The 17,150-nt window shown below is 39.3% G+C and overlaps 1 protein-coding gene across 2 annotated transcripts in view; it reads left to right on the top strand.

The window, feature by feature from the left end:
- The first annotated feature begins 94 nt into the window (after window positions 1–94).
- The window catches only part of SPATA5 (spermatogenesis associated 5), a 205,890-nt gene continuing 188,834 nt past the window's right edge, over window positions 95–17,150 (top strand). The window contains exons 1-9 of one of the 2 annotated variants that reach the window (XM_014949867.1): window positions 95–256; window positions 1,206–1,327; window positions 1,955–2,112; window positions 3,924–3,982; window positions 5,125–5,760; window positions 7,763–7,892; window positions 8,524–8,580; window positions 9,447–9,570; window positions 10,839–11,094. In XM_014949867.1, coding sequence (XP_014805353.1) covers window positions 115–256; window positions 1,206–1,327; window positions 1,955–2,112; window positions 3,924–3,982; window positions 5,125–5,760; window positions 7,763–7,892; window positions 8,524–8,580; window positions 9,447–9,570; window positions 10,839–11,094 — 1,684 coding nt within the window. In that variant the 5' untranslated portion in view covers window positions 95–114. Of the gene's footprint in view, window positions 257–1,202; window positions 1,328–1,954; window positions 2,113–3,923; window positions 3,983–5,124; window positions 5,761–7,762; window positions 7,893–8,523; window positions 8,581–9,446; window positions 9,571–10,838; window positions 11,095–17,150 lie in introns of both variants that reach the window. The other variant, XM_014949866.1, reaches the window with a different exon arrangement.

Below are 17,150 nucleotides of genomic sequence, written 5' to 3'. Positions count from 1 at the left end.
CCCCGCCCCCGCCACAGCCTCACCATGGCCGGGTAGAGCGGCGGGAAGCGCCCGCCCCCTGGGCGGTGCCGCCCTTTGCTCCCGGAACCGCTCGGCGGCCGCCGGCGGGGCAGCATGTCCGCCTCATCCAGAAGGAAGAGCAAGGGGCGGCCGGTCCCGGGCGGCGGCGGTGGCTGTTCCCCGGGGGCCGTCCCTTCCCCTGGCGCTGCCCAGGGCGGGCCGCTGGCGCTGGGCGTCGCCGACGCCGTGGAGGCCGGTACGGGGGTGCGGGCGGCGGGGACGGGCTGAGGGCGGCTCGTTGGGAAATGAGTCCCTGCTGAGGCGGTCTCACGCGGGCGGGACCCAGGGGCTGCCCCGTCCCCTCACGGAGACGGGACCCGGGGTGGCGGGGGGAGGCCTCTCAGGCAAGGCTGAGACACCGTGAAATTCCTGCTTTATTACGGTGTGGAAAAGTGATGGCCTCCACAGAACGGCTAAAACCGGGTGGGAAATGCAGCAAGCAGCAGCGTTGTAACCGCGGGTGGTTTTTGGGCCGGTCAGAAACACCCGCGGCGCTTTACAGTCCCCCCCGCCCAGCAGAAGGACACTGAGGGGCTAGAGCGTGTCCAGAGTGGGACAAAAGAACTGGTGAGGGGTCTGGGGAACAAGTCTTATGAGGAGAGGCTGAGGGAGCTGGGGTCGTTCAGCCTGGAGAAATGGAGGCTGAGGGGAGACCTTATTGCTCTTTACAGCTACCTGAAAGGAGGGTGTAGAGACAGGGGGGTCGGTCTCTTCTCCCAAGTCACAGGCGATAGGATAAGAGGAAAAGGCCTCAAGTTATGCCAGTGAAGGCTTAGATTCAATACTAGGAAAAATTTCTTCACCGAAGGGGTTGTCTAGTGTTGGAACAGGCTGCCCAGAGAAGTGGTGGAGTCACCATCCTTGAAGGTATTTAAAAGATGCATAGATGTGGTGCTGAGGAACACAACTTAGTGGTGTTTTTTTCAGTGTTACGTTGATGGTTGGACTCAATAATGTGAAAGGTGCCTTCCAACAGAGACAGTTCTGTGAGGGTCCCTGTGCTTCCCTCATGGCTGTCGCTGCCTCTTACGAAGGACTGGAAGGGTTTTGCTAGATTGGAGAGCGCGAGAAATGCTGAATTCAGCCAATAGGTAGGGAAAAAATGATGCTTTTTTTTTTTTTTCCTCTCCTGCAAATGCTAGAAGATGACAAAGTTCCAAAAATGTTGCGAAAAGCCCTCGCCCAGCTGTCACTGAGCAGCATGAAGTCTGCAAACGTCTGCATAGGTCGTCCGGTCTTGCTTACCTCTGCTGAGGGGCGACAGGAGGTGAGACTCCTTCTTCTTCCTGCAAGTGCTTTTCTTATGCTTTCAGTGTGTTCCTGTTGTATTCAATAGGGACCATAATGGAGCATGGATCAAGAAGGTTAAGGGATGTGCTTTTCCATGTTTTCTACACTGCAGTTACATCTTTATTCTGAGTACTGAAAAAAAATCCATGCTGTTGCTTTTTTTTCAAGACATTTATGTCATGTGTGTGACTGTATGTATTGTACATCGTATATTATATATGCACACACACTTCTTTTGTTTGCAAACAAAGAGTATAGCCCCTTACTCTTCTTTCTTCATTGATCTGTACTGTTCTGTTACTGATCAGTTTCCTAGTCAGCACAGTGTGTGCTTTTGTGCATGATGTGTAGAGTCCTGGTGGAATTTTTTAATCTCCTTTGTAGGAAAAATATAACCTTTTCCTTGAAAAGTGTCTTGGATCATACCTTAAGAGCTCATTGCTACTTGTATCTTACTCTATGGCACTAGGTTTTAACGTAATCCTTCTTCCCTCTCAGCCCATGTTTTTTATAGTAGGATATTGCTTACTTTAACTGGACGTCTGGAAATGGAGGGGAAAAAAAAATCTCAATTTAAAATTGTTTGCTCTGAAACTCTTCCTAGGTCTGTACTGCTTGGCCCACCACAGGCTTTCCAGGCGGGAAAGTTGGGCTGAGTGAAACCACACAGAAGAACCTGAAAGTAAATCCAGGTGATTCGGTAACTGTGCAGCCTGTGACTGGTGCAGTCATCCAGGCAGAGGAAGTCGATGTAAAATTAAGGTATGGAACTTGTTATAATGTAGTGATGCGCTATGAGGTGTTGTGCTGGGACCGATACCATTTAACATTTTTATCAATGATAAAAACAGAGGAATTAAAGGCACCGTCAGCCTTTAATTAAAAGCCTAACCTGTTGCAGATGACACCAAGCTGTGTGGTGTTGGTCGATACACCAGAGGGATGGAATGTCATCCAGAACGACCTGGAAAGGCTGGAGAGGTGGGCCCAGGTGAACTTCATGCGGTTCAACAAGAGCAAGTGCAAGGTTCTGCACCTGGGTCAGCTTGCTTTGCCCTCCATGCCTTTCTTCTCACCAGAAAATGAAAAAATCTATATGGCTTTTTGTTATGGCTACTTCAATCCTATAGGAAGTTTTATTATTATTACATATTGTTTGGTTATAGAGGTGGTTGAAAACACTAATTTCATTAAAAAAAAACAACCTCACATTAAATTAAGTAATTAATCTATTTATATTTCTCTATGTTAATATCCAATGCATTCTTTCTTTAAAGCTGTGACTGTTACTGAAATGTAGGCTAAGGATGAGGTCAGAGGAATTGCATGTAACTTCTGAAATATTTGTGATTACTGTAATTTTTCTGGAAACTGTTCCACAGCCAGAGTTTTCCCTCTCAGGCAGTCAAGAGTCAGGCTCTGATGATTGTTATACGTATGTACCACCAGATTAAAAGTCATATAAATGACTGTTTTTCTAGAAGTATTCTAGGAGAGAAAACATGAAAACTCTAATTGGTCTGTTTTAAGCCTCTTATTTTACTACAAACCATAGTGCCATGCTATCATGTAACAATATAAATTATTAAAAGAATAAACGGAAATCCCATTATTTGAGCATTGCCCAGGTTTCTCCATGCTTTGCAGGTGTAGTTCATTCTCTGCAAATTACTAGCTCTGGAGAGTTGCTTGCATGCATCATTAAGTTTTTTCTTCCAGTGAAAAAATCAATCCCCAACCTCAGACCCCAACAACAAAATTGAGTATGTGTTTATTTGTCAGGAGCAACTATGATATTTTGAGGGCTCTCCCCTAAATCAGTATAATGTCCCTCTTTCCCTCGAGTTTCTTTCTTGATCAGTAGGATTGAGAAGCAGGTTTTTATTTCTAGGTTTAGAGCTCCCCCCGTTGATCATACCTTCATTTGCAGCAGCTGTGTCTGCTTTAAATGTCTTTGGTGCTGCTGCAGTTCAGCTCTTGGTGTGATGCTTTTCATCATACAGGTCCAAGTGCTTACAAAGGTTGTGGATATTTGTCTGCAAAATGATTGTAGTGAAACCTTTATTTTTTTGTGAAAACAGAAAGTCTAATGTGTGAGACTTGTATAGATTGGATGAAGGGGATAAATCCTAAAGATTTAAAAAAAAAAACCAAACACGCTTTTATGGGCTTTAATAAAAGATAAAGCTGCAAATGAAATACAGAAAAAGATTCTATGGATAACCATCACTGAAAAATGATTGAATCACCATAGCCTTATACGTTGCAGTTCGGTGTATTTGTAATCTTAAGAAATTATAAATATAACATATGGTATTGCTTATTACAGCATTTTGTATGGAAAAACTAACCCCAAACTAAGTTATTTTGTTGCTATGTGTCTAATATCTTCAGAGTTAAGATAGTATCATCCTACAGTTAAGACTGTAAAATGCTTATCCATCTTTTCTGTCATGGGGTTAAATCATCTACTGTAAAATAGGTGGTATTCATCATCTTGGTGCTTTAGTGGTGTGAACACTTGAAGTAACTACTGCTTGGAAAAATAGATATTTTTTTTCTTCTTGCCACAGGGACAAAGATGCCATCATTAATGCCGAGGAAATGTCTGTCTGTCTACTGAGAAACCTAGGTATAAGTTTTGTTGCTCTCTTTGACTGTAGTAAATCATCAAGTTCTGGATAGAAAAGCAAAAAGTTACCTCTTATGTTCTTAATCAAGGGTTTGTAGCAAAATAGAGGCCGTTATTCTGCTCGTGCTTTTTTTAGGGACTTGCTTCTTTGGGCTAAATAATTTTGCCATGCTGTAAATATGTGATTTGTGTTAATTGTGATTCCATTCCTTCTGTCAATTATACATATTGCTGGGTCAAGTTACAGTTGTTCAGCAGTCATTGCTGGCCTTCTGGCTGATACTGTGATGTACTTCAGTGTTTACTTGCACTGTAAAGAAGAGAGTGCAATACTGTGCGTTAAAAACAAGAAAAGACATCAGTATTAACATGAAATCCTATACTCTGAATCTTTTTTTTTAAGTTGGTGGTAAATAAGTAAAACTGCACTTCATTGGGTGGTAGATGTGTATAAGTAAGGCAAAAAAAGCAAGGTAAGTTATTCAAGGTAGTGCTGCTCAAAGCATTCACTATAAGTTGTTCTACTCAAAGGGTATCTTCTGTTTAGGAATTAATAACAGTATTGCTACGCTAAGAAGCAGGAAACATGAACTGCACTCCAAATTCATGAGTTTGGCTACAAATAATAAGTCTTGTTTACATTTTTGCCTTTGGTTTTTTTGTGCCTGTAGGGTGCGTTCAGATCACATTTCCAAATCTTTCTCTGTCAACACAAAGGCTAAAACCTTACTTTTTTAGGCCAAGATTCTCAAAGAAGGTGGGATAACATGAAATACTGTGAACCTGTATGGCACACAGAAAATACAAAATTTTTGCTTCTTGCAATACTAATTTCATAATCTCCCTTTTTATGCTGTCTGAAATTTAAAATGCTCAAATTAATGATGTGAGAGATTTACTATGAGAGATTACTTATGATACTGATGAATGTTTATCCAGTGTGTACAAAATAATCATTTAAATCACTTGAAGTTACCTACCTACCTTTTGATATGTTGATTTATAACAGGTTAAAATCAGGATTTAAGCTTCCTGATACAGAATTATTCTGATACAAGAATGTCTGAATATTATTGCTGCCAAAGTAGATTGAAACTTCTTAATCTTTGTCTTTTGTTTTGTCTTTTTTGATCTTCTTGTAGATGGGAAAATAGTTCTACCAGGAAACCTCTTGGCTTTCACTTTCTATGGCAAACTTTGCAACATCGTGGTGATGAAAGTGAAAGGAACTGATGGTGCAGAGCTGACTGCCCAGGGCACTGCCATTTCCAGTGATACGCATGAGCCAGACCTTGAAAGATCCGATTTGGAGATGAGTACATTAGATTTGTCCTTACAGCTTGGCAAGATGGACATTGACGATAGTCCAGGGTTTGCACCTATGAGCACACCAAGCAAACCGATGGATCTAGGTTCACCAGTCACACCCAGTTTGGCTGTGGTAGCCAGTGGTCAAGACTCTGGTCAGGGAGATAAAACCTGCAACAAGGGAGATAGTGCAGACCTCACCGATGATTTGGAGTTGGCTGGGAAAGGAGGCAGTGAGGGACACCCACTAACTGGCCAAAGTGGAGCAATAAGCAATACCGACGCTTTTTATTTCATTTCCTCAAGAACTAGGATCAATTTTATTGAAACAAGGACCAATGTAGCAGAAGACGGTGATAGTGAATCCCGAGTCACCTATGATATGATAGGAGGTTTAAGCAGCCAGCTCAGAACTATCAGAGAAACAGTTGAACTGCCCTTGAAGCAACCTGAACTGTTCAAGAGTTACGGTATGATGCCTAAGAGTTGCCTTTCTTCATTTGATACTAGTTTTTTTTCTTTAATGTGTCTTTTTTAAAAAAAACCTGACAAGTTATTCCAGGAATATGCACTGAATTTTATGTATATAAAATCTGATCTGGTATACTTGTGTATCCAAACAATGTAAAACTGCTTTATAATTATACTGTATGAATACAATGAAGATGTTATGATTAGCTTGTGTGAAAAAATAGGTATAGGGCTCCTGCAAAATTTTAAGGAAGTGTTTGAACCTGTTTACTCAAAATGCTCAGTGTTTTTAGTATGGAATTCCAGGGTGGAAAAACTAACACAATTACTGTTGCCATATGTACGTTTGTATCTAACATAAATATGAACTTTGAGGATTTTTGTGACAAAGGTAAAACTCTGTACTGTGCATTTATTACAAATGGATATGTGTAGATAAAGCAGGCATTTCTGCTCATTGTACTTCTCTAGGTGTGCATTGCTATGAGATGGGGCTCTTATGTGATATTAAAGACATATTTATAGGTTTTTGAGGCTTTTTATTTCTCTGCCTTACCTCTTCCCACATAAATGCTTTGGAGGCGATTTCAGTGATCACTTGGTCAATTTCCATAAAACACAGTGTGGTGTGTGTTGCTTGGGTGGGATGGGCAGGTGTCAGTGGGATGGTGTGAGGCATCTTCATCTACGTGTGGTCCAGCTCAATTTGCTGACCTCCAACCTCAGCATCACCTCATGGCTTTATGTTGGCAGAAAGTTTGCTTCAGCATCAGCATTTTTCATACTTAGTTCCAAAAGTGCTTGATCAGATAATGTACTAATTACATGAGACGATAGTTGCACCAGTTGCAAACTTTTATTAACCATCCAAACCTTGGGAGTCCTCGTCTACTCGTGAGTTCCAAGGCTGTCAGCCGAAGTCAGACCTTTGGTTCAGCAGCTCTGTTTCTTGCCAGTACCAGAAACACCACATGAGGGAGCAGCACATGCTTTAATGGACTGTCATGAAATAACCTGTCTGTAAAGACACTATTTCTATCCTATGTCAGTTAGCAGATAATTCTTGTCTTTTTGAGTATATTAGTTCTTAAGATTTGGGTTTTCTGTCTACCCGAGCTGTATAGTTCTCTGACACTGCTGGGATGTGACTTGCCCTTCAAGCATCATTCCCTGTCTGGTATTGCAGTACCCAACTGATGTTTCTTCTTTGGTCGTGTTTCAGCAATGTCTTTTGTGCCAGGGTCAGTCCTTTGTCAAACATTTGTCTCTTCTTTTTGAATCCTAAATTTTTCATCTTCTGGTTTTGAGTTTGTGCCCATTTAATTTATTTTTTTTCTTCTTTACCTGGGATCATAATGCAGTTACCTGTAGTTTCTGTCCACTTTTAACTGTACACAGTAGTACCTTGTTGTTCTAGTGTCCCATATGTTCTGTGCCTGAATGTTTCTATCTGTTTTGGCTCTTAACATTGGCCATTAAAGAGGCAAATTCATCCTTTTGATGTGTATTTTTAATTTTTTTCTAAGTATTCTTGAATCATGCCTTATGGTGTTCCTGAAATTTTTTGGAGTGTTGAAGAGAAGTGGTTTTTAGATGTTGGAAAACTGTAATCATGAATAACTTAATAAAGTACATTCATGGATGTTAGGTACTCAGTCCCGTAATTTTTTTGAAAAAAAACTCAAAAAACACGACAAGGCATAAGGAGAATGACAATATTGAACTACTGAAAAATATGACTCTTTAAATAGTTGCTTTTTAAGCAGAATCTTTTGAACGTAAAAAGTAAAAAATGTGGATGTATGTCCCATATAAGAGTGCTCTTCCCACTGAAAGCCTACAATTTTATAAAAATAATGTGTCTGTTAAAGAAGTTAATGCTGAGGTCAAGTTGTAATCAGTAGTAACTGGGACAGTGAAATGTGCAAGTGCAGGTTGTTCACTCTGGCATTTATCACAAATAACTTTTGTCTCTGTTTGTGTGCTTGTGCTTGTTTAAAGGAATCCCTCCTCCTAGAGGAGTGCTATTATATGGCCCTCCAGGTACCGGGAAGACTATGATTGCCAAAGCCATTGCAAATGAGGTTGGTGCTCACGTTACCGTTATTAACGGTCCTGAAATAATAAGCAAGTAAGTCCACCCAATTTATTTTCATTAATTCTATAAATATATTAACTCAAAATCTGTCCTGGCACCTCTCCGTTGTGGATAGATGTAGAATTTGTTATGGGCTATCTGCCCAAGTGAGTCAAAACCAAACGGGAAGGGGTTCTCTCAAGTAGGGCTTATGTTTCTTCTTGTAATAAGAAGTTTATGCGATTTGGCCACGAAATTTGTGTAAGGCATGGACTAAATTAAAGAGGGGGCTAAAACTGCATCTGCAATTGTGTGTTTTTTAGTTCTGCAACAAGAAAAGTGACTTGTTAAAGTGTATTTGAAATTAAGATGACGTGGCACAAATTAGTTCCAGGGAACTGATTAATTTTTTTTGTTCTTTAAAAATGTAGATAAAATTGTTTCTAACACAGAAGAGAGAAGCTTTTCCCTTTAATTTTTTTTTCTAGTTACAAGATGGTTACATTATTCCCCGTGTCCCATTTTACCTTAATTTCTTGTCCTTGTGGAAATAAAGATTATTGTAGATTTGCATATACTTTGAAAGGGTGTGCTATGACTTTTTGGAACACATGAGCAGTAATTTTCCAAGTTGCCTGGAAAAAACCAAAAAATGTTTTATATTAAAATATTTTAATTATTATAGGTTTTATGGGGAGTCTGAATCAAGATTGCGTCAGATATTTGCTGAAGCTTCTCTGCGGTATGTTCTTTTGGATAATTTTATTCGCTCTCACTTATTTGCGGTATTGATTCCAATGTTAATGTTCTTAAAAGAAAAACATTTGCAAGAATCTTTGAATTGTAATTTTTTCCTGCAGTGGTTTTTAAAAGGAAATAAATTTGTTTATATAGAGCTTAGCTAGAAGGAAAGCAGTGAAATTCTAGTATGCCTATTAAATGCTTTTGGACACTACCCTTTTTAAAAGGCTGTTACAGATGGTGCCAAATCACTCAGTCTGTATCGTTAGTGTATTGTGCGCTTATTTCAACAGATGGAAGCGTGAGCTGGAGTTTCACGTGGGTCCAAATTTTTCTGTCTAGTTTTATCTTTGGAGACCAGTGTAGTCCTGTGCTGAGACATGGAAGCCAGCTCTAAATGAGCTAGTGTTGATACTGGATATTGCGTGCCTCTGGATTAGGGTGGCATTCTGCCCAAATTTATTAGACCTGGTTAAGGCAGTCTTTAGACTTTAGACTTTAGACTTCCAGATGATACGTTAGCAAAAGACTTTCACATCCTGTATTTGTAGAAGCAGCAAAGAAAAAGCTGTCTTTTTACTCATGAAATCAGTATATTCAGTGTTGAGTCTCTGGGAGAGAGCCATAGAAAAGTAGATTGGTAGGTCATCTTAAAGATATTAGTTGTCTAACGTATTAGTCATTTTAGGTACCTCTTTGAGTAACACCATATTCAAGGTTGAAACTTTCAGTTGCCTAAAGGAGGGGGATGCTTGTTAATTTTTGTAGGAACTGGATGTTTTCCATAAAACACTTTGCACTTCTCTGCCTTGGTGTTTTAAATCTTTCTGAGCACCTTAACATTTTTTTTTCATTTTTTTTTTCCAGTTGTCCCTCCATTATATTTATAGATGAGCTGGATGCACTCTGTCCAAAGAGAGAAGGGGCTCAGAATGAAGTTGAAAAGAGAGTTGTTGCTTCATTGCTGACATTAATGGATGGCATTGGCTCAGTGAGTAGACTGTATTGAGACAATCAATGTGCACGGGGACTAGGTAAAAAAAAGAAATTTTTTTCATCTATAATGCAGCCAGTTTTAGATGTGTCATTTGGAGGAAAAGAAGATAGGCTGAGGTGAGACTTTATATAGTAATCCAGTGCTTAGTGGATACTAAACAGAAGACGTAGGCGGGGAATGTTTCCTGATAACTGTGAGATTAAAAGAAAGTAAGTTTTCTTCCATTCACTGTCTTTCCTTTGCGTTCTCCCACTCTTGTAGTTTTGGAGATAAAATTGAAATTTTAATGATAGCCCACCATTGAACTAAGACAGGTATTTTTAATTTCTCTGAAATCAAAGTAATCAAAATACTTCTGCTGATATGTAGGCTGCATTATTAAAGGCAACAACACCGATTTCGAGATTGCCATAGTAATATTTAGCACATAAACAAAGGCCTACTGAAGAAAGAGTAAATTTAATTGACCTGAGTACATTAATGATTAAGTCCATAAAGTTTGCCCATCTCTCATCTATTAATTTATAATTATTAGTGGGAAATATGAAAGAAGTCTGTCCATGGTAGGAAAATTCGTTTCTGCTGTTTATGTAATCTGCAAGTTTCTCATTATTTTCCTGCACAATAGTTTTAGTTTTCCAGTCTGGAGTTGTTCAAAGACAGAAAGTATTTTCTGATGGCACAGAAGAAAGTGCTTTGTTCCCAAAAATCAAATGGCACTGCAAGAGACCTCCTAGCTGATTTTGCCTTACTCTGAAAGTGTAAAGGCAGAGGTTGAGGAAATTGATTAGGGTTTTTGACCTTGCCTTTCCTGCTGAACTTACAGGAAGCTTTATAACCTCCTGTCTCTGCTGGGTTGATATCTTAAACGATTTGTTTCCCCACCTTGTTTATTAATGGTCTGCTGATAACTTTTTGTTCTTGTGCCAATGTTGCCTTTTAACTTCAACACCTTTTTTTTTTTCCCTTGGTGCTTCTTGGGGATTAAAATGGGGGACACAGGGATGAGGGCATCTTGGGGTAAAGTTTCTTTTGTATTACCTGTATGTGCGTGCAGCCTGTAGTAACACTAAACTGCGGTAGGTTGGATGGGTCACCTGTGAGTTATATATTCTGAGAAGCTTGCTTTGTTCTCTTAGAGCTAGTATCCGGATTTTAGTGTTTGTAATAGATGGGAAAAGTAAGGAAGAAATATGTTTATAAGCTGCATGACATTTGACTGTATTTTAAAATTAATATTTTGCATTATTTGATGCCTTCAGGAGGGCAGTGAAGGGCAGCTCTTGGTACTTGGGGCCACTAATCGTCCTCATGCATTGGATGCAGCGCTGCGCAGACCTGGGCGTTTTGATAAAGAGATAGAAATTGGAATTCCTAATGCCCTAGACCGCCTGGACATACTCCAAAAGCTTCTCAAGAAGGTTCCTCATTCGCTCACAGCAGCCGAGTTGGCACAACTGGCTGATAGTGCACATGGTTACGTGGGTGCAGACTTAGCAGCCTTGTGCAAGGAAGCAGGTAAGACTTTGTGTATCTTATTTAGGATCTTACTTTATTGTTAGTCTCTTTATTTGCTTAAAAAAAAAAAAATCCACAGTCTGTACTGATAGCTTTTAAAACAATGCGATTTAATTAATGTTTGTGTCAAATGAAACATAGCCAAGCATGGAATATGAGGAACACCAGTCTGCTCCAGGGCAGAACTCTTTTGAGTATTAATAGATTTTAAAATTGAATGCTAAGATTAATAACAGTGGGGAATCCCCTGTGCCATTTCTAGCATATTAGATAGTTAGCTGTCTCTCAGTAAGGGTTTAGTGAGTCAACTGACATATCCTTAAGAATTTTTCTACTCTAGAGCCTACCCCTTCCATACAAAAATCCCAAATCGCTCAGGCCGGACAACTTGTCCTGGAAATCCTGGTTCCCAGGATGCTGAGACTGTGGGCCTGAGTGGTGTTTACTGTGGCTCCCTTCCTTATTTTGTGCCTGTATTTCATTTGCGTGCAGATGAGGGGCTTGTGGTGGGGCTAAGGGGCTGTATGCACCTGGGGCGGGTCGTGCAGTGGAGCTGGGAGAGCTGGAGAGCCCCGAGCTGGGGGCTGGAAAATGTCCCTTGGCCTCCGGTACAGGCATAGCCCTGGAGAATTATCCACTCATCGTGCAGCCAGGGTTCAGCATGTTCCAGGGAATACTTAAACACGAGTTCACTTCTGTTTTCATTGGATGAAATATTAAAAGTATGCTCTATCAATTACATTTTGCTAGAATGCGTCTGCGTGGTTTTAAGTGTTGGACCTTAAACCTACCCGTGAGCAGCCTTTTAAACCAGTCTAGTCAAAATATGACTCTTCAGCTCTGCTTACGTGTATTTGCTCCCTTGTAGTTGGCAAATACATGTTTGCTGTATGTACTGGTTACTTTTATTTCCTTTGGCTCTGGGACAGCTTCCTCTGGCAGTGGCACGGTGCACGGTTAATTCTTGCATCAGAATTAACTATGAAGATGATGGAGGTTTTATTAGGGGTGATAGCACCTGGAGCAGCAAGATTTTTACTTGTCAGTTTCCAGAATTTTTAAGGGCTAGTTCTCAAATATGAATTTGTGGACTTTTGTATGGATCAAGAATTAAAAAATGTGAACAGACACAGACTGTTCTTTTTACAGGACTCTTCTGTTGGCTTTGTGTTTTAAGCTCTGTTTTAAGTTAGCAAACATTCTTTTCAAAACAAATATATATAAACAACAACAACAAAGATAAACTCCCTTGTTCTTTTCCTTCCTCTGTGTTTTTGGAAGCCTGTCAGTCTGCCTGTGTCACAGTCAGTCCTCACATAGTAAATACTTCACTAATGTAATCTAAAGTTTTCAGCGAAGAGTGTTGTGGTTTCGGTTCCAAACATAACCCAGCCTAGGCTTTACTTGTGCATGTGCACATTGATTCTGGACACTTCATAATCCAGCTGGAAATAGCAACATTTATGCACTTCGTGAGGGCCTTTCAGAAAACAAATTTTTAATGTTGTGCAAATTGAACATTACGTTCTATGTAGATCCAAAACTTCTGGCATCTACCTGCGACTGAGTGCAGAACGTGCTGTTATCTGGGAGTGCTGGGAATGAGGGAAGGAGGATGTCTCCTTTCTATTGACCTTCCTTCCTAAAGTTTGAATCCATGCTGTGACATTTCCTTGTCATTTGTTAACTTGGAGTGACCTCTGCTGGGGAGAATATAGTCCAGCGCTGTTAACTCTTTGCAAGCCACATGTATTTTTCCTTTACAAAGAGCTGCAGAAACATGATTCGGTCAAAGTATTACATAAACTGAATTTAAGTTGCTCGTGGTGAAGGAACGTTCTTAGTTGGGTTCTTTTTTTTTCTGGTTAAGCTCTTGATATCTATTTTTTATATTAATTTTTCAACACCTTGTAAAATATTACGGCTTTCACTGGAATTAAACTTAGAAAAGACTAGCTTTTATGAGGTAATATTTCTCCTCAGCAGAGCGGGGTTATTCCATATGGCAAATTTTCCAATGTTTTGTCTAGTCTTGTTTGTTGTTCCAAGCAATGGGCTTCTATTGCTTCACTTAAGAAACTGCCTTGGGCCAAGAGAGCTTGCTGTCCAGGAATGCTCTCTGATATTCAGCTGAAGTTTTCCTTGTTTAGTTTTATCCCATTATTTCTATTTACATCCTTGTATAACACGTTCACTCTCCTTCCTTAGTGTTTACACCCTTCAGATATCTCCAGGCTGTTCTCATGTCCCCTACCTCCTCATTCATTACTGAGCCAAACTATAAATATTTAGTTCTTTTAATCTTTCCTCATAAATAAGTCCTTCCTGCCTTCTGAGAAATTATGTTGACTTTCTCTGAACTCCCTCCAGTTTGTCAATAACCTTTTGGTAATGCAGGGCTCAAAACTGAACATAATATTTCGTATGTATTACAACATGAAACATGATATAAACATATAGTTAAGACTGCTGTTGTGTGTTTCTAAATAACCAAAATGCATAATATTCAGGCAATATCTGAATAAACAGTTCTTTCACAAATTTTAAGGCTACTTGTGCTACTTGCGTTTTCAGCGAAGAGTGTTGTGGTTTCGGTTCCAAACATAACCCAGCCTAGGCTTTACTTGTGCATGTGCACATTGATTCTGGACACTTCATAATCCAGCTGGAAATAGCAACATTTATGCACTTCGTGAGGGCCTTTCAGAAAACAAATTTTTAATGTTGTGCAAATTGAACATTACGTTCTATGTAGATCCAAAACTTCTGGCATCTACCTGCGACTGAGTGCAGAACGTGCTGTTATCTGGGAGTGCTGGGAATGAGGGAAGGAGGATGTCTCCTTTCTATTGACCTTCCTTCCTAAAGTTTGAATCCATGCTGTGACATTTCCTTGTCATTTGTTAACTTGGAGTGACCTCTGCTGGGGAGAATATAGTCCAGCGCTGTTAACTCTTTGCAAGCCACATGTATTTTTCCTTTACAAAGAGCTGCAGAAACATGATTCGGTCAAAGTATTACATAAACTGAATTTAAGTTGCTCGTGGTGAAGGAACGTTCTTAGTTGGGTTCTTTTTTTTTCTGGTTAAGCTCTTGATATCTATTTTTTATATTAATTTTTCAACACCTTGTAAAATATTACGGCTTTCACTGGAATTAAACTTAGAAAAGACTAGCTTTTATGAGGTAATATTTCTCCTCAGCAGAGCGGGGTTATTCCATATGGCAAATTTTCCAATGTTTTGTCTAGTCTTGTTTGTTGTTCCAAGCAATGGGCTTCTATTGCTTCACTTAAGAAACTGCCTTGGGCCAAGAGAGCTTGCTGTCCAGGAATGCTCTCTGATATTCAGCTGAAGTTTTCCTTGTTTAGTTTTATCCCATTATTTCTATTTACATCCTTGTATAACACGTTCACTCTCCTTCCTTAGTGTTTACACCCTTCAGATATCTCCAGGCTGTTCTCATGTCCCCTACCTCCTCATTCATTACTGAGCCAAACTATAAATATTTAGTTCTTTTAATCTTTCCTCATAAATAAGTCCTTCCTGCCTTCTGAGAAATTATGTTGACTTTCTCTGAACTCCCTCCAGTTTGTCAATAACCTTTTGGTAATGCAGGGCTCAAAACTGAACATAATATTTCGTATGTATTACAACATGAAACATGATATAAACATATAGTTAAGACTGCTGTTGTGTGTTTCTAAATAACCAAAATGCATAATATTCAGGCAATATCTGAATAAACAGTTCTTTCACAAATTTTAAGGCTACTTGTGCTACTTGCACACAATGTGTGTGTAAGAAGAGGTGAAACATGGAAACTAGTTTAGAAGCAGGAGTTCTGAACTCGGAAATACATATTCAGTTTTTAGTATAAAATTATTGTCACTTGCTAATGGTATTGCAGTAGTGGTCCTTGTGAGGCTCTTGAGTCCTGGTTACCCCACATACATGTTTAGGTACTTCATTTGTGGCTGGAAAGCCTGGAAGTTTACAAGCTAAATATGTTTATAGTCTTAATACAAAGTTTAGATCATTTCCAAAGGACTAATCTTTCCTTATCTTTATACTTCAGCTCTTTTTTTTTAACACATGTATAATATTGTTTATATGCTGCTTATATAAATCAAGGGTGTAGTAATTAATGTAACATGGTAAATGTACTGATTGTAGGTCTATGATAGGCAAACTTTTCATTTTTGCATCTATAGTTAGGTTTCCTAACATACTCTATTATAAAAGCTTTGATGTTTGTCTTCTATATAATTCTGAAGAATGTGTGTTAATGAAAAGTAAGTAGCTATTGTAGAGTTAAACATATTCCAACTGTTCTCTTGGCAGAACTTGTTTGTTCTCTGGTGCGAGAATTGCTTAGTGGTACTTCTGGGTCAGATGGGCAAGTTTTCTGTTTTGTTCAGCAGGTCCATACGTTTTCATGGAAGTCATTAAAAAGTTTAAGGAGCCTTTATAGTTCAGCTTGGACTGAATGTTTCTAGGCCCCTGTATATATGGTGCATACAGAATTGTGGTGTTGCGTGCGCTGGAATGGGCAAGGAGAGGAAAGGTGGACAAGAAACCCGAAGAATTTGTGCAGTGTGCTCTGGACTCTTCCAAACAGGGGATTATGACCAAACACCTGTGAAATATTTATATATAGATAGAGATAATCATTAGTTCAGGGTGTTTTTATTTGATCTGCTGAATTTTTAAAATATTAGTGGATTTTTCTTCCAATATTTTCTGTTCCTCTACTAAAGATAGAGTTCTAGCTTTTCACAAAATGAAACCACAAAATTTTATGACTTCAGAGGAAAAATACCAGGTATCATGAAGCTTACAGTGTTGTTGCAGGAGTTGACAACAGGGAGACAGGCATCAGCCCTGCGTGTCTCTATTTCAACTTTAATTGTTGCACAGACTGCTTGTATCTCCCCTCACATGTTGAGTAAGTATTATTTGTCTGTTTTACAACTACCTGTGGTCATTCAGCAAAACTAAAAGTAAACCTTGTATTTCTAACATGGCAAGTATCACTAGCTTAGATGCAATGCTTTCAGAATTAGCGTACTTCATCTCTGTTCAAGGTTAGAAGTCACCTGTAGGGACTACGTTGGAGAAGTTGGGATTTGCTGTGGTTCTCTACGTTTGCAATTTCCACAATTAACTGCGTGCTTTTGTATAGCTTAACAGCCTAGTATGGAAAACATCCAAATGTCCATGACAAACCTTGATGGGCACCGGACCACATCCTTTGAATATCAGCTTGCAAGGGGCTGCTCGCAGTAGACTCCTGAGGCCTCGAGTACCCTCGGAGGGATTCATGTGCACAGAGTTGTTCACAAGAGAAGGGCTCAGTTATGTGTGCAGCTGCAAAATTCATATTCTTAAGACTGGGAGAGGTCTACTGTGTCCTAAATTATTGGTAGATTACCCTTTAGTGTGAACAGCTGCCTTCTGAATTGTTTTATCTCAAGCAGAGGCAGTGTCTAGAAGATAGGCTCTGCCATATCCTGGCATATAATGTGCCCCTAGGATCTTATTGCTTCTGCTTTAATTAATTGGCCACACAGTCTTTTATTAATTCTCTAAAAAAATATAATGATTTTAATTTAAAAACAAAGATAAGCACTGCACTTTTTTTTGGAAAAACATATGAAAAGTTAATTATGTAGCAGGGACATGAATGGTATAAACTGTACTGAATGTTAGAAGATGCTTAGCAACAAAGGTTTCCAAATATAGCAATTTATTATAAACTTATCCTTCTATGGCTGCCTGTAGCATTTCAAGAGGGTGAATATAAATATAGCTTGATTTCTTCAAGAAGTGGGTTCAGTCATATTGTTTACAGAGAAAGGAAGTATTTGCTTTGTAACTCTTAGAATTTATCTTGAACATCCTTGTTCATTACACATAATTTCAGTGTGCTGATATAAAACACTTGGACTGTGATAAGATAGCATCATGAGGAGAGGAAGAACAAATGTCTTTGTTTAAATAGTGGTTTCTCTTGCAATAACATCGATTTGGTTCCAGTGAGGATGCTGCATTGCA

This window comes from Calidris pugnax, unplaced genomic scaffold (assembly GCF_001431845.1).
Source record: "Calidris pugnax isolate Ruff unplaced genomic scaffold, ASM143184v1 scaffold42, whole genome shotgun sequence".
Taxonomy (NCBI): Eukaryota; Metazoa; Chordata; class Aves; order Charadriiformes; family Scolopacidae; genus Calidris; species Calidris pugnax.
The sequence above is the reverse complement of the archived record's forward strand: the minus strand, read 5'-3'. Positions and strand labels throughout refer to the sequence as shown.